At 44.3% G+C, this 15,988-nt stretch overlaps 2 protein-coding genes across 5 annotated transcripts in view; one reads left to right on the plus strand and one right to left on the minus strand.

Moving 5' to 3' along the window:
• LOC147011808 (uncharacterized) overlaps nt 1–15,988 on the minus strand; it is a 123,531-nt gene that overhangs the window by 66,313 nt on the left and 41,230 nt on the right. For all 4 annotated transcript variants that reach the window (XM_085857105.1, XM_085857104.1, XM_085857106.1 and 1 more), the window contains exons 9-11: nt 9,587–9,778; nt 7,548–7,658; nt 363–465 (exon numbers count right to left, since the gene is read on the minus strand). In XM_085857105.1, coding sequence (XP_085713231.1) covers nt 363–465; nt 7,548–7,658; nt 9,587–9,778 — 406 coding nt within the window. The remainder of the gene's footprint in view (nt 1–362; nt 466–7,547; nt 7,659–9,586; nt 9,779–15,988) is intronic.
• LOC147011809 (uncharacterized) lies at nt 4,863–6,278 on the plus strand. Its single transcript, XM_085857886.1, has one exon. It carries the CDS (start codon nt 5,094–5,096, stop codon nt 6,276–6,278), a length of 1,185 nt encoding a protein of 394 aa, XP_085714012.1. The 5' UTR covers nt 4,863–5,093.

A 15,988-nucleotide genomic window follows, 5' to 3' on the forward strand; every position in this document is an offset into this window, starting at 1 on the left:
GTCTGTGCATAGACGCGTCTTGACTTAGAATTTACTTTCCCTCATGTATCAGTAATTATTACATTTATTATTGTCCATTGGAAATATTTGTCTATTTTCATTAAATGTGTTAATTGAAAGAAGCTGTATACGTGTATTTTTTCTGCCGTAATACATTGATCGTTTCAATTCAATATCCTTAAATTGTTGTCCAACACACAAGCAATCCAGACAGCTAAATCATCCCCATCATACTCACCATACCTCTACCCTCCCAATTTTTTATTCTCCAAATCAAACAAACTTTTCAATGATGACATATAGTGTGCTTTTTGCCCCCTCTTTAAACACAACTTCCACCCCCAAGAGCATTAATAACGTACTGTTCATATCCATGGAGGCAACTTTCTTGTAGCTTCTCCAAGATGAAGGGAAGGAAAGTGCTTGCATCTTGCTGGTTTTTGCACTTTAAGTGCCTGGCAATGACTGTACTCACAAAAACACACAACAATAAATCAAGGGTTAACAGAAATGATAACATAAATTTGTACTTTTTGTTATCTGTTGACAATTCGGAAATGGCAATTGAAAAAAAATGAAAAAAACTCTCCTCACGTATTTTAATACAATAACTACAGGGTGATCCATAATTCAGTCCCTATTTGCACTGTTGAATTACTCTGCTGTTATTTTAGGTAGAGGATTCATTCGTTTGTTTGTTTGAAAGTTTGTTTATTGCCATTAATATTTCCTTGTTGTTTTCCATGTCGATGGTTTTGTCAATAGTCATAACTGCTATTACTGGCCAGGAAATGATCCAGAAACGACAGTCGGATATGGCCAAACATCGGCCAGAATGACTTCAACCCAACTCAATGGACCTTACATCCTCCGTGATACAAAGAATGGACAGAGATATTTGGAAATGCTTCAAAAAGTTCTTCTTCCAAAAATTCAGCGTGGATGAAACCATTTTTTATGCAAGGTGGTTCCCCTCCGCACTTCTCGATCGAAGTTCCGAATTGGTTGGATACTCACTTTCCACACAGATGGATTAGGGGATGTGGACCGATAGAGTGGCAATCCAGGGGCCTGATTGAACCTTGTGCGATTGTTTTTGTGGGGATGAGCAAAAGAAAAAGTGTGTGCCAGCAAACCCACTAATTTGGAGTCATTTGGAATTTCAATCCACAATCATTTTGCCGATTTGCCCGAGGAGTTTCTCATATTGGACGTTCAGTAGAAAATGTTGGTGAACGATTGTAAAAAAAATGTGCTGAGAATGCAGAAGCTTTTGTTGAAATTTGATATTCACAAAGTAAAATGGCAATAAATGCCCTTTCAGGAAAAAAAAAAAAACATTTTGCTGTTTCATTCACATTAACAACGTGGTATTTCAACATTCAAAACTAGCAAACACAACCCATCGCTTCACTGACGGGAATATTCAGACTGGGAAGGTGGTGGGAGGGGAGAATGAGCGAGGAGAGGCGAGGGAGCAAGTAAAGGGTAGGGGGAGGAAGCAAGGACGGGGGGAGATCGAGGCCTCACCACACGTTGCTCTCACTCCGGGAAGGGGGAAGGAGTGAGGAAGATGGAGGAAAGAGGGAAGGCGGGCCAATTCACACCCCTTCCTCTCTTTGACCTCTGGAGATTGCATGGTGGTGGAGGGGGGTTGGGAGGATAGCGCGAGGGGAAGGGCAGGGAACGTGAGGGGAGGGGAAGGGCAGGGAGTAAAAGCAGGGAGTGCTTTTATACAAAAATAAATGTGACTGTATCAAAAGCCAACACTTATTCACAAATAAGAAGACGAGAGCACAATATATTTTGAGAGAGAGTGGATCATCAGTAGACTTTGTTGATGAAATTCCTCATCCGAACAGAAGATGATGAAAATTCCCATCATTCACCTCATCTCTCATTCCTAGCAGAGCGTACTATGTCGTGGGTGTGCTTTGTTGTGTATACTGGTACTTAGTTCACAGAGCAAGTGGGGTGGTAGGAAGGTATACAAGGTGTTACACGTGGAGGACATGGAAGAAATAATGGAGTTGGGATTATCGTGTCGGAAGTGATAACAGTGCTAGGAGAGTACAAGGAGAAGATGAAGGGCAAAGTATGAGGAGCTTATATAGCGAGGAATTTGGGAGTTTGGAAGACGAGTGGAAGAAATACAGAGAGGCATTTATGGGAGTTGCAGAGGAGTTGTCTGGAAGAACATTGGGAATGTGCGGAACATCAAGGAATGTAACCTTGTTGTAGTGGACGAAGGAAGTAGCAAAGGCAGTTGACGAGGTTTGGAAGAGCTTTCTTCACTGGATGTAAGGTTACTTCACTTCCCATGGGCAAAATAAGAAAGCAAAAAAGCTAGCAGTAGACAAGGAAAGGAATTGTATGAAAGCAGATTTGTACAGCAAGTTGGATGATGATGGCAGGAAGATGATATACACAATAGTTCAAGACAGGGACAAGGTAAGGATGTTAAGGGAAGGTTGACGATCAAGGCTGGAGATGGGTAGTTAGTGACAGAGAGGGAGGCAATGCTGAAGGTATGGAAGCTACTTCAACAAAATATAGAAAGGCTGAACTAGGGAGGAACTGATGTTGACCTGGAGCTCCCAAGATATGTGGAGGGTTAAAGTGGAAGTAGTGGAGATTATGGGGACCAAGGTGGGGGTAGTGTTGAAGATGGTGATGAAGAGGAGAGTGCCAGGCATTGATGAAATACATATTGAGCTACTAAGTGAAGTGTGAGGGATTGGAGTCAGTTGTTCAAAGAGGCTGATGGATACATGAACTAAGAGAACGTAAAATTCCAGAGGATTGGAGTGCAGCCGAATTGTACTAATATTGAAGAAGAAGGGAGATATAAAATATCTGGGGAAGCACCGAGGCATCATGCTTCTTAGTCGCAGCTACAAGAGAGGGTATTAGATGAAAGGATAGTAAAAAAGTTGAGAAAAATAAGAGGAACGACAGATGTAATGTTCATGCAGACACAGTTGGACAGCTGGAAATTCAAGGGGATATGGCACTAGGAGTTGTGGACCTTGATAAGGCTTAATAGTCCTGAGAGTGATGGCCATGGTGACGCTGAGATGGATGTGAGTGTTAGAAGCACAAGTTGGGATGGTGGAAGGTATACATGAGGAAACAATGGAAGAGTAGCGTTTAGACCTAGAATGGCAGAGCATTTCCAAGTTTACATCGATTTTATGGAAGTAAGCAGACTCAGCACATAAATCTTACTCTCTCATACATACTCTGACCGTCGTGAGCCCAAACGAGGATGTCATGCACGTCTCGGGCAGGTTAAAACAAACAAACAAAAAACCACACACACACATTTGGAGTCCGTTATAGCTTTGTATTCATTTTCGCAATGAAGTTAGACTGTATACCTCAGATAAACATGTGTTGTGAGTGCGAATTAGTTTTAGGTTCTGTTCCTCTCCACCCTCTCTATCTTTTCTATTCTCCACATCTCGCAACACATGCACTCGCAATCCATTTTGCATGGATTGAATTACATCCCATCTAAAAACCGATTGAAAGTGCAGGGCTATAGTGGAGTAGCTAGCTCAATTCTCAAATAACTAAAGTCAAGCTTCAATGCTTCTTGAAAATTCTCGAAGCTTCTCACCCCCCCCCTACCCTCACCTCTACTCTCCTCTGCTCCTCCCAAGCGTGACACCGCTGCAACACGACTGCACCAATCAGGTGTGGACAGCAAGAGAGAGGTTACTCCAGAATAGGAAAGGGGGGAAAGGAATAAAAGGCGAGACATGCTTGGCAGTTGAGGAAGTTGGGCGGTTCAGAATGCGAGCAGTCAGGTGCCTCTACATCCAAGCTCTCTCACTTTCCTCCTTCTTTGGCTGAATCGCTCGCACAAGGCTCAAAATGATTCAGCTACACAATGCCCCTGAAAGCGTTTCCATCACTAATTTTGTCTCCAATCGTTTCTTCAAAATCCCACTGATCACTTTCAACATACTGAGAACCTTCAGAGTTGCTAATGTTGGTGGAATTAGTATTGCAATCCGAGCTCAAAATACATCGTTGCTTACGTAATAGTGGGGCAGATAGGCAAATCAATTGTGCAATTCATGACTAAAGCATGGAAGTTCTAACATACCATCTACATACCAGAAGGTTTCTTTTCAGACGTGGAGCCATTCTGTGTTTGACCTTTAATGACCTTGAGAGGTCAATGACCTCGAACATCGAAGATAACTGTTTTTTACCATCCCATCCTTCATTATAAACATGTTGAACAATGTAAACAATGCATTTTTATTCCAATAAAGATGTGTATATATCCTACAGAGTGTTTGTGGTTAATTTCAGGTACTTTGATGATCTAAATCATTTAATTTTCATTGGTCCAACACATTTCAATGTGATATTTTCACGTAAAATCATCTTAGATTGCGCTAACACTATTTATGCTTTGTGTGTTTCAGATAGCCTGTCAGACTCATCCTGGAGGTTCTGCTAACAGCTATCCTTAGATTATAGAACTGTTTAACAACTGATGGTGGCAAGCCTGAAGAAACTATATTCTCAGGGTAGTGTAGGACGCTGTCACCATGTCAAAACGCCATGTCTTGATAGATCCAACTCAACCTTGCAGCACATCCAAGCAACCCAAGCCACCTTGCCCAACTAACTGGAAGCTTTGTATTCTTTGCCAAGCAGAAACATGGGAAGCCTTGCAGTGTCCAGCCAAATCCAGCAAGAAACCTGTGGGTAGCGGTTATGTGTCATTGGCAAAGGACCTCCTCCAGTTTCAGGACATTGGCCACATGCCGACTGAGCTGAATCTGGACAGATTGGACGACTGAGGTGGCGTAGAGGCCACGCTGATTGCACACAGTGCTCTGTGGCATAAAACCTGCCAGTTAAAGTACAACCAAACAAAGCTTCAGCGACTAGTACAGCAGAGTTCAAGTGGTGGTTCGACTGTTCACACACGGTCTGCTCACAGCCACGTGAAGCTCACAGAGCCTGTGTGTTTCTTCTGCAATGAGTCAGCTGGCTCTGAAGGCCTACATGAAGCGTCAACCAAACAGATAGACACGAATGTTCGGAAGTGTGCCTTAGAGCTGGAGGACATGGAGCTGCTGGCCAAACTTGCCCCCGGGGACATGATTGCCCTCGACGCCAAGTATCACCGCAACTGCCTCCACATTCTCTACAACAGAGCCAGACAAGCTGCCTCCAAGGATGAGCATGGGGATGAGGCTCGTCTGCATGGCATCGCCTTTGCTGAGTTGGTGGCATTCATGGAGGACACGCGTGGCGACGATTGTGCTCCTGTTTTCAAGCTGGCAGATCTGGGTGACCTGTACAAGGTCCGACTGGAACAGCTGGGTGCCACAGTGGAGACTCGGATTCATACTACCAGATTGAAGTTCGGACTCGTGTCTGCCTTCCCTGACCTAAGAGCACATCCACAAGGGAGAGACACACTTCTGACATTTGCAGAAGACATTGGAGATGCTCTCAGGAAGGCCTGTGACCATGACAGTGATGCCATGTATTTGGTGCGAGCAGCACAGGTGGTGCGCAAAGAGATGTTTGACACCAAGTTCACCTTTGATGGATCATCCCAGCCCGAATGTCAGAAAGCAGCGGTTCCACCAACACTCTTGGCTCTGGTGAATATGATTCAGGATGGGGCCAACATCAAACACCAGACCCAGCTGGTGGACACAGCCACCACAACTGCCGCCCTAACAGTGTTACAGCTGCTGGTTTTCAACAGTGTCAAACATGCACGGGCAGTGAAGTCATCAAGCACCTTGCTTCACAGCCGTGACCGTGAAACTCCACTTCCACTCTACATTGCACTGAAAGTCCATGCTGTCACACGCAAGAGGGGGCTCATTGACACACTCTTCCATCTCGGGATGTGTGTCTCATATGACCGCCTCCTACAAGTGTCATCTGACATCGCCAATGGAGTTTGCCAACGCTTCAGGATGGAAGATGTTGTGCAGAAAGGGAGCACAAAAGTGACCATACGCACGGTCGACACTGATGTTGTGGTATTGGCTGTGGCTGTATTCCTGAAGATAAAGCCGGAAGAAATGTGGATAGCTCTTGGTGCTGGCGTCAGTTTCAGGTACATTGGTGTACACAAAGTGGTTGGCAAGCTGAATCCAAGAACCTGTGCCACTCTTCCAGTCTTCCATGCAATCACAGGATGCGACACTGTCTCTGCATTCGGCGGCAGGGGAAAGAAGACTGTCTGGGACACGTGGACGGCTCTCCCTGAAGTGACTGAGGCCTTTTAAGAGCTCTCACGGGTGCCAGGTGCTGTGAGCGAGCTGTCCATGTCACTAGTGGAGCGTTTCGTGGTGCTGATGTACGACAGAACCAGCAACACCATGGAGGTAAATGAAGCGAGGAAACAGCTCTTCACTCAGAAGTCCAGGACCCTGGAGAATATCCTATCCACACAGGCTGCTCTGAGGCAACACATCATGCGTGCCACCGACCAGGCCAACATCTGGAACCAGGCGTTAGTTCCTGATCCTGAGCTCGCAAGCCCTTCTGATTGGGGATGGGTAAAGGATTGAACAGGATGGCAGCCACTCTGGACCACCCTTCCAGTAGCATCACAATCCTGCTACGAACTGATACACTGTGGGTGCAAGCAGGGGTGTACCGGGCGCTGCAAGTGCAACAAGGCAGCCCTCATGTGCACTGCCCTGTGCTCATGTTCAGGAGACTGTTAGATCATCTACAGAGGACAAACATGGACAAACATGGCCTGAACTATATTCCTATCACCCTGTCCATCACTATTCTTCAGATAATTGATACAGATGCATATATGTTAAACTTGTTTAATCCAGCCTAAATAAACACTGGCTGAGGTCATTGTTTGCATATAAAATGTAACCTGTAGGATATATGTGGTGTCTAAGTAAGAGGTATGTGCAGCAACAGGTAAAATAGCTTTTAAAAAAGTGGTGTATATTGAGGTTTTTCCTGCGATAATGCCAAAAATGAAGATTTTTCATCGTACAAGGTCAATGACCTCTCATCGGGCTCAGAAGTCAAATCTGAAGTGGCTCCACGTCTGAAAATAAACTTTATGGTATATACAAACACTGCTGAAAATTTCATGCTTCAGTCATAAAATGCACAATACATTCCATATATGAGGTTATCTGCCCCGCCATTTGGAACAATGTGATTTCAAGGTGTGACGTCACTGGCAAAATCGAAAACCGACACTCTCAAGCTATTTTATGACACTTTGTGATTGGCAAAAAAAAAAAAATTCAAATTTTTTTTCCCCTTAATATTAGATCGTGATTAATGATTTTTCAATGATGTAAAAATACTTATGCATTTGTGTTCCCCTTTAACGCCAATGGCAGTCATGTAATACTGTGGAAAGGTAATGGAGGATCAAGAGAAAAGCCTTTACAACGGCAACACAATGATATTGGAGATGCATTCAAGGAATTGATTGTGTTCAGGTACAGTTGTTGTTGGCCAACCCTCTTTCAACTGAGATTGAAATTCCCCAACTCAAGAAAAGTGCAACTTACATTTCAAATGGGAGACAGTTTCTGCAGGGGTGCACATATCTTTGAAATGGCAGAATATGGTGCACACAACATGTTTCATGTGGCACATTAGGCAGTTGTTGGTTTGGAGGCCTGCACAAAGACACACAAAAAAAAAACATTTCAATAAAAAGGAATCTTGCGAGGTGGTGTCACAGAATACGAGTAAAAGGAAGATGCACATATTTCTGAAAGTTTCAAATTTCAAACTTCCCATCCATCACATCCTCATATTCACATTAACAATAGAATTACTGCGACACGAACTCTGATATTTTGTCAAAGTTATAATTGGGATCAACTGCTGGTGAATGAAAATTAGTACAATTTTGAAATACAAGGTGTCCACAGATTTCCATTCCACATTCAAACTGCAACAACAACAAAAATTAATGAAATGAGATACAACGATGCTGTTTGTTGAATGTGAAAGAACATTTCTCAAAGTTCTGATGAGATTTTTTTTTCATTTTCTGGTATCTCTGTGACACCAGACATCACATTCACTGCAAATGGCATCTCCACATGAAAAACACCCACAGTATGTTGTCCGGCTTGTCGAAACCAAAAGAGCTACACAGGTTCAACAAACCTTCACGATGACCTATGGCAGACAGCCACCATCGATGAAAAAAAAAAAAAAAGATTTGTGAATGGTACAAAAAGTTTATGGAGAGTGGTAGCATCCTGTAGAGATAAGGGGCAAGTCAGCCAAGCACAATCGGTGAGAATGTTGAACACTTCTTTGAGTTATTACAGCGCAGTCCCCATGAGTCCATTAAGATTCGGATGATGATATTCACAAGAACGTTTTGAAAAATGTCCTTCCACAAGCAGCAAACAGTATCGTTGTATCCCATTTCATTACCTCTGTCACCGAAGGTGGACGGCGGTTATGTTTTCTCCCCGGTCTGTTTGTTTGTCGGTGAGCAGGATATCTCGTAACGTTATGGACAGATTTGTTAGTTTTAGTGAACGGGTGGGTGTGTGACAAGCAGGAATTGATTGGATTTTCATGAAGATCCTGATTCGGATAAGTTAATTTATTCAGCGATTCTTCACCATCGAGAGATATCGGGGAATAAAGGATGTATCACACGATATCTCATAAAGTTATGGATGGATTCAGACGGAACTTGGTGGACAGGTTGGGTGTTTGACAAGGACAAACTGATTAGATATTATGCCTGGTGTTGGCTTAATGGTGAGGGTGGTGAGCGTGGGACCCTAGGATCCTGAATTCAAATCCCACTCGGCAGTTGAATCAATACTAGGTGGGGTTGACTCTGCCTGTCATCCTTCCGAGGTCGGCAAAATGAGTGCCAGCTTGCTGGTATCCTGTGTCGGAGTGGAGACCCGTCCAGGATTGTGTCCAATAGCTAAGGAGACTGCTTCGGCAGCACCAATGCTTTGCACAGAGTATGGTCCCGATGGATGAATGGATTAGATTTTGGTAAAGATGCTGATCTGGATACTTGAATTTTTTAAGCGATTCTTCACCATAGAGAGACATAGGGCCAAAAACATTATATAGCATGATATCCAAAAAATTGTGGATGGTTCATGAGAAAACTTGGTGGATGAATTGGGTAGGTGACAAGAACAAGCAGAATAGAGTTTGGTTAAGGCCTGCATCCATATCCGGCCTGTCAGTGGGATACAAAACGTAAACTGTTCAGCCGGGCAGAGGTTTCCACTCTACCAAGTGCCATTCGACTTCCATTTGTCTCTAGATTTCATCAAATTTTCAACTTGCTCAATCATACATGTCATTCTAAAGCTTCTAATACACCATTTAAATTGGAGCAAAGATTGGCTTACTATCAACACGAGAAACCCAGCATGAACGATTTATATTTGTTGCTATGACAGTGGAAAAGAGGGTCCAAAAATTAATGCCATGGCTGCTTGGAGAAAAAGCTTGTGAATGTGATACAGGACATGACACATGGTAAAAATTGCACTTTTAGACTGAGATACATGTGTCATGAATGGACAGCACACAGACAGGCCACACTCACAAGTTAAGTTGTGGTTAGAAGAAAAAAAGTAGTTGGCCAATGGTGGCGTATAGGCAAGACACTGCAACATGCAGTGTAATATATTGTTTTCCGTGTGGAGCAGTCCAATTCCAATCCTGCAATGTATATACCACTTCAGCCTCAGTTGCAAAGAAGGAAAGAACACTTTTGATGTGACTTCAGTCTTCATCCCTGCAAGACAAATGCAAATACCACCGTCATACAGTAGCTATGGATTGCAAACTATCCCATCATCATAAGTGAGAACCCAACACCATTCACAAATAACCACAGCAAATCCAAATACTATATAAATATTTCAGGTATCTTCAAATTATTTCACAACAATTTTCGAAATATGGCCATCATTGAATCGCAGGTGAGGGAGGGGGGCACGGAGAAGGTGTACCCTTGGAAATCGTTCTGTGATTGCAAATATACAGTTACTCATTGATGTTTGAATTGCTGCAGGTGAAAGAAACAGCTCAGATTTGAATGTCCAACACGTTAATCATGAACCAATCTTAAAGAGCTAATGATGGTTTCGTCATTGATTTCAAAAAAAAAAAAAAAATTAAAGCTCACCTTTACAGGAACGATATTACATTTCATTCCGGTTTACATCAGAGTATTCCATTCATATTTATGACCTTTACATTCACAGAAAAGATAAGATGAACAAGAGCTAGAATTGCCTTGTGATACATGTCCCCTACCGATGTGATATTTTATAAATCCATAAAGAGCATAACTGAAAAATTGACGAAACACACTGAAACTCAAACTTCTTCCATAACTCATAATAAAGCCATGTACCAAATTTCAGTTGAATATGTTAAAGGGTATGGGGAAAAAAAACGTGTGAAAAATCACAGGTGTGATGGACGAACGGACAGACTGAAAGCAAACCTATATTCCCCTCCGTTGAAACCGGTAGGGGACTCATAAAGCTTCATTATTACATTCTTAATCATCACTATGCTTGACAGGCTCAGCAAATGTTCCTGTCAGCGATATGATCATTTCCATTATCAAAACGAGGATGATCGGGCATTTTGTCATAATTGTTACCATCACTGCTCAATTTACTGGCAGATAGTGAGGAATCGACAGTCATTGGCTTTCAACCCAGCTCATTCCTTCTTCTGCCTCATTGGCTTTCAACTCAGGTCATTCCTCCTCTGTGTCATTGACTTTCAACCCAGCTCATTCCTCCTCTGTGGAACTGAATTCCAGGTTACAACTTGACCTCATTCATGGGCTCGATCGGCAGTGATGTCACTATCTCATCAGTTGTCCTGATGACTGATGACTGGGTGTTCGATGACACCACTTAATGCAGTCCAGCAAGACGGCCTTTTTCAAGATTTGCAAAACAATTTCACTACAAACACCCAGTTCTGACAGGAGCGTAGTACCCCCTCAACTCGTCCCAACAGGAGCATAGTATGGGAGCAGCCAGTGGGACGGCGAGAGAGGGGATAATGGTGACGGTGGGTCATACGAATGGCGGTGGTTTTTTCAAAAAATTTTGTATGCAATGTCGAGGCTCGTCTGACAGCTAACACAGAACGTACAACAAGGGGAGCAGGAGATAAGAGGGGTGGGAGAGAGAAGGACAAAACAATGGGGAACAGAGACATGAGATCTGTGGAAGGGAGAGGGATAGGGCGAAGTACACAGGGTAAACAAGATGGACACCACAGGGACATTCAGGTCCTTACATGACAGGGATTTTCAGGAAGGAAAGCAAGGAATTTGAAGGAGGTGGGTTTGGGGTGGATTGATGGGGGTAGATAAGATCATGGTTTTGGATGGGGGAAGATAAGAGGTGGTGGTGAACAGCTGTTTTGAAGACCTGGAGGAAAGAGTGGATTGAAGAGAGTGTGGGAGTTTGTTCCAAAGGTGGGAAAAAGAGGAATGAAAGAGTGAAGGTGAGCAGTGATTCTTGATTTTGGTAGTTTTACCAGAAAGGGGTTGCTGGAGGACCTTGTGAGCAACATGCGGAAATCTGGGATGGGGGGGGGGGGTTCTGTCTATCACAGACAGAACGGGGGGGGGCGAGGCCCGAGAGGAGACGGTAGAAGACAGAAAGACCACCGACTTGCCTGCGGTGAGAGAGTGAGGGACCCAAAGACTCAGCCTCATCGCAGGAAATACCAATGATCCTAAATGCCTTGGTTTCCACAGCATGAAGCCGAGAAAGGGGAGAGGCAGGAGCACCAGCCCACACAGGAAAGCAGCACTGCATCAGACTGTCGACGAAAGCTTTGTAAGTGGTCAGAAGCTCAGGTGTGCCAAGGAAGGACTTTGCACGATGGAGGATGCCCAGTCGGCGACTGGCTTTGGAGGCCAGCTTGGGAAATGTGAAGAATAATAATATTGTTAAAGGGTGTTTGTAGAAAAATAAAAATAAGAAGAGCGTTAATACTCTTCTTATTTTTATTCTTCTTTAATAGCCACAAATATTCCTGTGTTTTTGTCGGGTTGGCCGTGGGAAGCTTGGCCCAAGTCTTTCACAAACCAGCTGCCCAGGCCTCACATTTGACTAAGGTTAGTTAAGTTAATTCCTCACAGGAATATTTAATTGATTCATAGCTCGCCCACTCTTCGTGAAAGAAACCGTCGGATATTTAACATCCACCAACTTATACCGGCAGACGGGACTCGGGCTTACGTGCATCCGAGGGACGGCACACATTGATGAATCACCCTGCCTGTAAAACACCAGGATGACAGTTTACAGCTGGACAGAGATTCAAACCCAGGCTGGATGGCTTAGAAAAGAGTGTACGCTATGAATGGGGTTATGAGTCAAATGAAGGTCACAATTAGGTCGTGAAGGTGTCAGGGGGAATTTTGCACATCACGCTTGAAGCCTTGGCTAGGAAATAATGACATAAAAGACCATGTGGGAGGTATCAGAGGAAATACAGGGTTTATTTTACAATAAATATGGAGAAAGGGGTGGGGGGGGAACACAAACAAACAATGAATCGGCAAGAAAGGACTGACAACGTGACAGGACGCTTAACTAAACACATTTGACAACATCTATCTTACTCTGATCTTAGTTAGACACACAAGCACATGGGGGTACAGTGGGACAGAAGAGGGGAAAGGGAAAGAAGATCGAGGTAAGGGAAAAGACAACTTTCCTTCCAGTGGCGTCCCGTTCTCTCGGCTCGTACAAGCCGGCTTTCTTCGTTGGCCCGGTGTGTGTGTGTGTGTGTGTGTGTGTGTGTGTGTGTGTGTGTGTGTGTGTGTGTGTGTGTGTGTGTGTGTGTGTGTGTGTGTGTGTGTGTGTGTGTGTGTGTGTGTGTGTGTGTGTGTGTGGTGATTGGCATTACGTACTGCGTAGGGACCACTGGGGACAGCGCGGTTGGGGGTGATGTTCAGACGAACTGCAGTTCTTGGTGGTGCTCGGGAGTGGTGCTTCAACTGGTGCTCAGTTCACTTCCTGCTGCACCGCTGAACATGACCGTTTCACTCAGACCCATTCAGCAGCTCCTCTCCCTTCAACATGATGCTCACCAAGCTGTCTCTCCTTCTGACACACCTCCCTTTCCTGATCTTTTTGCTCACTCTTTCCTGTCGGCCTATCTCATCATCATAATCTCTGGTGTCGACTTCCCTTCGGCACAAACCATGAACCCCAACCAGGCGAATTGAAGTGGATTTACACAACATGCTGTCTAACATCAATTCAGAAAGATCTATGGAATTGCCTGTCCCCCCAATGAACCCATTTCGAACGATTTCCGTAACAATATCATTAATCATCAAAATCTTTTGGTCAGACAATAACAGAGATAGCACAAATAATAAGTTACCAAGACATCTTCAACAGTGTGAAGAGATATTGGACAATGAAGTAAATGTCCTTCTAATCATACATGGAGTGACTGGAGTCGTTAAAAAATAAAAAATATAAAAACTTCAGAATACGTCTCTCTATCGAGTGCAGCCTGTGGCTGCTGGTTGCATCATTGGTTGGGACACAGCTATGCTGCTGATGCAGTGTCCCCCTCACCAGTACACTGGTACTCATTTTGCCGACCTCAGAAGGATGACAGGCTGAGTCAACCTCCTGGTGTATTTTAATTCAGCGGCCAACGGGGCTTGAACTCAGGACCCTAGGATCCCAAGCCACCACCCTAACCACTAAGAACGGGACTTGAACTCAGGACCCTAGGATCCCAAGCCGCCACCCTAACCACTAAGAACGGGACTTGAACTCAGGACCCTAGGATCCCAAGCCGCCACCCTAACCACTAAGCCAACACCATCAGGACCCTAGGATCCCAAGCCACCATCCTAACCACTACGCCAACACCATCAGGGCCCTAGGATCCCAAGCCACCACCCTAACCACTAAGCCAACACCATCAGGACCCTAGGATCCCAATCCACCACCCTAACCACTAAGCCAACACTATCAGGACCCTAGGATCCCAAGCCACCACCCTAACCACTAAGCCAACACTATCAGGACCCTAGGATCCCAAGCCACCACCCTAACCACTCAGCCAACACTATCAAGACCCAAGGATCCCAAGCCACCACCCTAACCACTAAGCCAACACCATCAGGACCCTAGGATCCCAAGCCACCACCCTAACCACTAAGCCAACACTATCAGGACCCTAGGATCCCAAGCCACCACCCTAACCACTAAGCCAACACTATCAAGACCCTAGGATCCCAAGCCACCACCCTAACCACTCAGCCAACACCATCAGGACCCTAGGATCCCAAGCCACCACCCTAACCACTAAGCCAACACTATCAGGACCCTAGGATCCCAAGCCACCACCCTAACCACTAAGCCAACACTATCAGGACCCTAGGATCCCAAGCCACCACCCTAACCACTCAGCCAACACTATCAAGACCCTAGGATCCCAAGCCACCACCCTAACCACTAAGCCAACACCAGGCTTTTCAGAATATGTGAAACAGATACAAGGAAATACCACAGCAAACTCCATTGATGTGGATTAATGGAAAGTGATTTTTTGTGGAAATAATAAAAAGAACACTTGAAGGAAAGACACAGTCCTTACTATAATTCACAGACCGGTGTTTGTTTGTTTTTGTTTATCGCTCAACTCCTCCTACAATTCTGGGCTGATTACATCCAGACTTGCTACATCGGTCCAGCATGATCCCAATTAATCTATAAGGGTGTTTTTATCTTTGCCAGTGGTCTTGGGGGAAGGGGGAGGCGGCATAAATTCTCTTTGTAAATGTGTATCATGTCGTGCCACCTATAGGTGGGAGAGGGTATTACAAGTACCCACCCTTTTATTATTATTATTTTTTTAAAATACAATGTCAAGGTTGATATAAGAGCTAACACACAGAACATATAACAAGGGGATCAGGAGACAAGAGGGATGGGAGAGAGAAGCACAAAACAGTGGAGAATAGACACATGAGGAGATCTGTGGAAGGGAGAGTGATTGGGTGGTGTACACAGGGTTGAACCACACACAACTCCATTATACAATGAAGCATTCAGGAGGACAACACAGATCTGGAGGTCACATGATCCATAAAATCAAGTGGTGTGTGTCAATCATGTTGTTTCATTAATTTCCTTCACAATAAGTCCTCGCTTAACGTGGTCTTGTTCCTGAAAAATGTGACTTTAACTGAAATGATGTTCAGCGAATCCAATTTTTTCATAAGAATTAATGTAAATAGGGGGCGGGGGTTTAGGTTCCAGGGAAAAATATTTATAGTCAGACAAAAGACATTATTTACAAATATAAGACAAGTTTTAAATCATTTTAAATGAACAATGAAATATCATCTCGAGTTATGCCTGGTGTTGGCTTAATGGCTAGAGTGGTAGGTCTTGGGATCCTAGGGTCCTGATGGTGTTGGCTTAGTGGTTAGTGTGGTGGCTTGGGATCCTAGGGTCCTGAGTTCATAATCCTGCTTTTCTGTTGAATTAATACCAGGTGGGGTTGACTCAGCCTGTCATCCTTATGAGGTCAGAAAAATGAGTACCAGCTTGCTAGTATCCTGTGTCGAAGTGGTGACCAGTCCAGGTTTGTGCCCAATAGCCCAGGAGACTGCTTAGGCAGCACCAAGGCTCTACACAGATTATGGTCCCAATGGATGGATGGATGGATGGATGGATCTCCAGTTGTTTTTTTCTCATCATCTCAAGTTGCTTCAGATCTTCATTGGTTAGCTCTTCTCCGTGTGATTGCAGAAGTCAACGTCAGCTTCTTCCACTTCATCGAAACCCGCTTTATTGGCCAAGCCGAGGATAATTTTCTTCATAGCAGGGACATCTTTAAATCCTTTCAAGTCATTGACCCATTCAGGCCACAACTTCCTCCATACTCCATTCATGCACACCTGAGTAACTTCAGCCCAGGTCCCACC

This window comes from Eptatretus burgeri, chromosome 15, assembly GCF_056783735.1.
Source record: "Eptatretus burgeri isolate ZD-2024b chromosome 15, Ebu_testis_v1, whole genome shotgun sequence".
In the NCBI taxonomy this organism is placed as follows: domain Eukaryota; kingdom Metazoa; phylum Chordata; class Myxini; order Myxiniformes; family Myxinidae; genus Eptatretus; species Eptatretus burgeri.

Excerpts from the sequence above, each read along its gene's own strand:
- LOC147011809 (XM_085857886.1), top strand. The coding sequence starts at position 5,094 with ATGGAGCTGCTGGCCAAACTTGCCCCCGGGGACATGATTGCCCTCGAC.